Genomic DNA, 1,266 nt, shown 5'->3' with positions numbered 1-1,266 from the left:
TCTCATGTAGTACCTCTGTATCCCACTCCCCTTGTCTAGTTAAATCCCTAACTGTTTTATATGTATCATCACATTGAAATTCTTCTCCAGTAATAGTGTACAAATCCCCTAGGCCCGTCCAGTTATCATGCCAGACTGATACTGATCCTTTCTCCATTTTCCATAAAATTTGGTTTTCAATGAGATCTCTAGCTTTAAGCATTTTTTCCCATAAAATTTGGCTCGGAACTCTTCAAGAGCTACAGGTCCTTATATTAAAGTCGAACAAGTTCCATGGACCTATAAGTATGTGTTAGACTAAGTTTTGCTTTCCCAAGTTGTGAATTTTTGATCTTTCTCGTAATGATTTCAGTGGCTCACTTCCTGCAAACGTTTTTGGAAACTTCAAGGCAATGATCAAATTAGATGGTGAAGACACAGGAAATATCAAGTACATGGAATCTGTGTTGAATTCGTCATTTGTCACATCGTATGAGGATTCAGTGAGTTTGGTAATCAAAGGGCGGGATATTGAGCTACAAAGAATCAGCACAATAACGACAACCATAGATCTCTCAAGCAACCATTTTGAAGGTGTCATTCCGAAAACACTGAAGGATCTCATATCACTTTGGCTACTCAATTTATCTCATAACAATCTAAGAGGTGATATTCCAATAAAACTAGGACAATTGAGTATGCTTGAAGCTTTAGATCTCTCTTGGAATCGGCTCACTGGAAAGATTCCACAAGAATTGACAAGACTGAACTTTCTGGCCTTCTTGAACGTCTCTCAAAATCATCTCGTCGGACCAATTCCTCACGGTCTACAATTCAACACATTTGAAAATGACTCGTATGGCGGCAACCTTGATTTATGTGGTCCTCCTTTATCAAAACAATGTGGAACGAGTGATTCATCACATGTTCCTCAACCATTGGAGTCTGAAGAAGATGAAAGCGAGTCATATTTTTTAGTGGATTTACATGGGAATCAGTAGTCATAGGCTACAGTTGTGGACTAGTTGTTGGAACTGTCATGTGGAGCCTCATGTTCAAATATCGTAAGCCAAAATGGTTTGTGGAATTTTTGATGGACTCATGCCTCACGAAAGAACAAGGCCGAAGAAGAGAGCTCAGAGACGACGAACTTAATGGAAGATTGAGAGGGGCCAAGTTGTCTTTGTTTGATTGAACTTTTTTGGTTGTGTGTTTTAATTTTCTGTTTGTTGTGTTGTATATGTTTGATAGAAACATAATTATATGCATGTGTGTTATTTTAGTATC

At 38.2% G+C, this 1,266-nt stretch overlaps 1 protein-coding gene across 1 annotated transcript; it reads left to right on the top strand.

Annotated features, from left to right (window-relative positions):
• Nucleotides 1–392: 392 nt before the first annotated feature.
• LOC107060159 (phytosulfokine receptor 1-like) lies at nt 393–980 on the top strand. Its single transcript, XM_015307732.1, has one exon. It carries the CDS (start codon nt 393–395, stop codon nt 978–980), a length of 588 nt encoding a protein of 195 aa, XP_015163218.1.
• Nucleotides 981–1,266: the final 286 nt, after the last annotated feature.

This window comes from Solanum tuberosum, unplaced genomic scaffold (assembly GCF_000226075.1).
Source record: "Solanum tuberosum cultivar DM 1-3 516 R44 unplaced genomic scaffold, SolTub_3.0 scf00063, whole genome shotgun sequence".
Lineage (NCBI taxonomy): Eukaryota > Viridiplantae > Streptophyta > Magnoliopsida > Solanales > Solanaceae > Solanum > Solanum tuberosum.
Note: the sequence above shows the minus strand (reverse complement) of the source record. Positions and strands in the feature narration are given on the sequence as shown.

What these genes read in the sequence shown, in the direction of transcription:
- LOC107060159 (XM_015307732.1), top strand. Translation starts at nt 393, where the DNA reads ATGATCAAATTAGATGGTGAAGACACAGGAAATATCAAGTACATGGAA.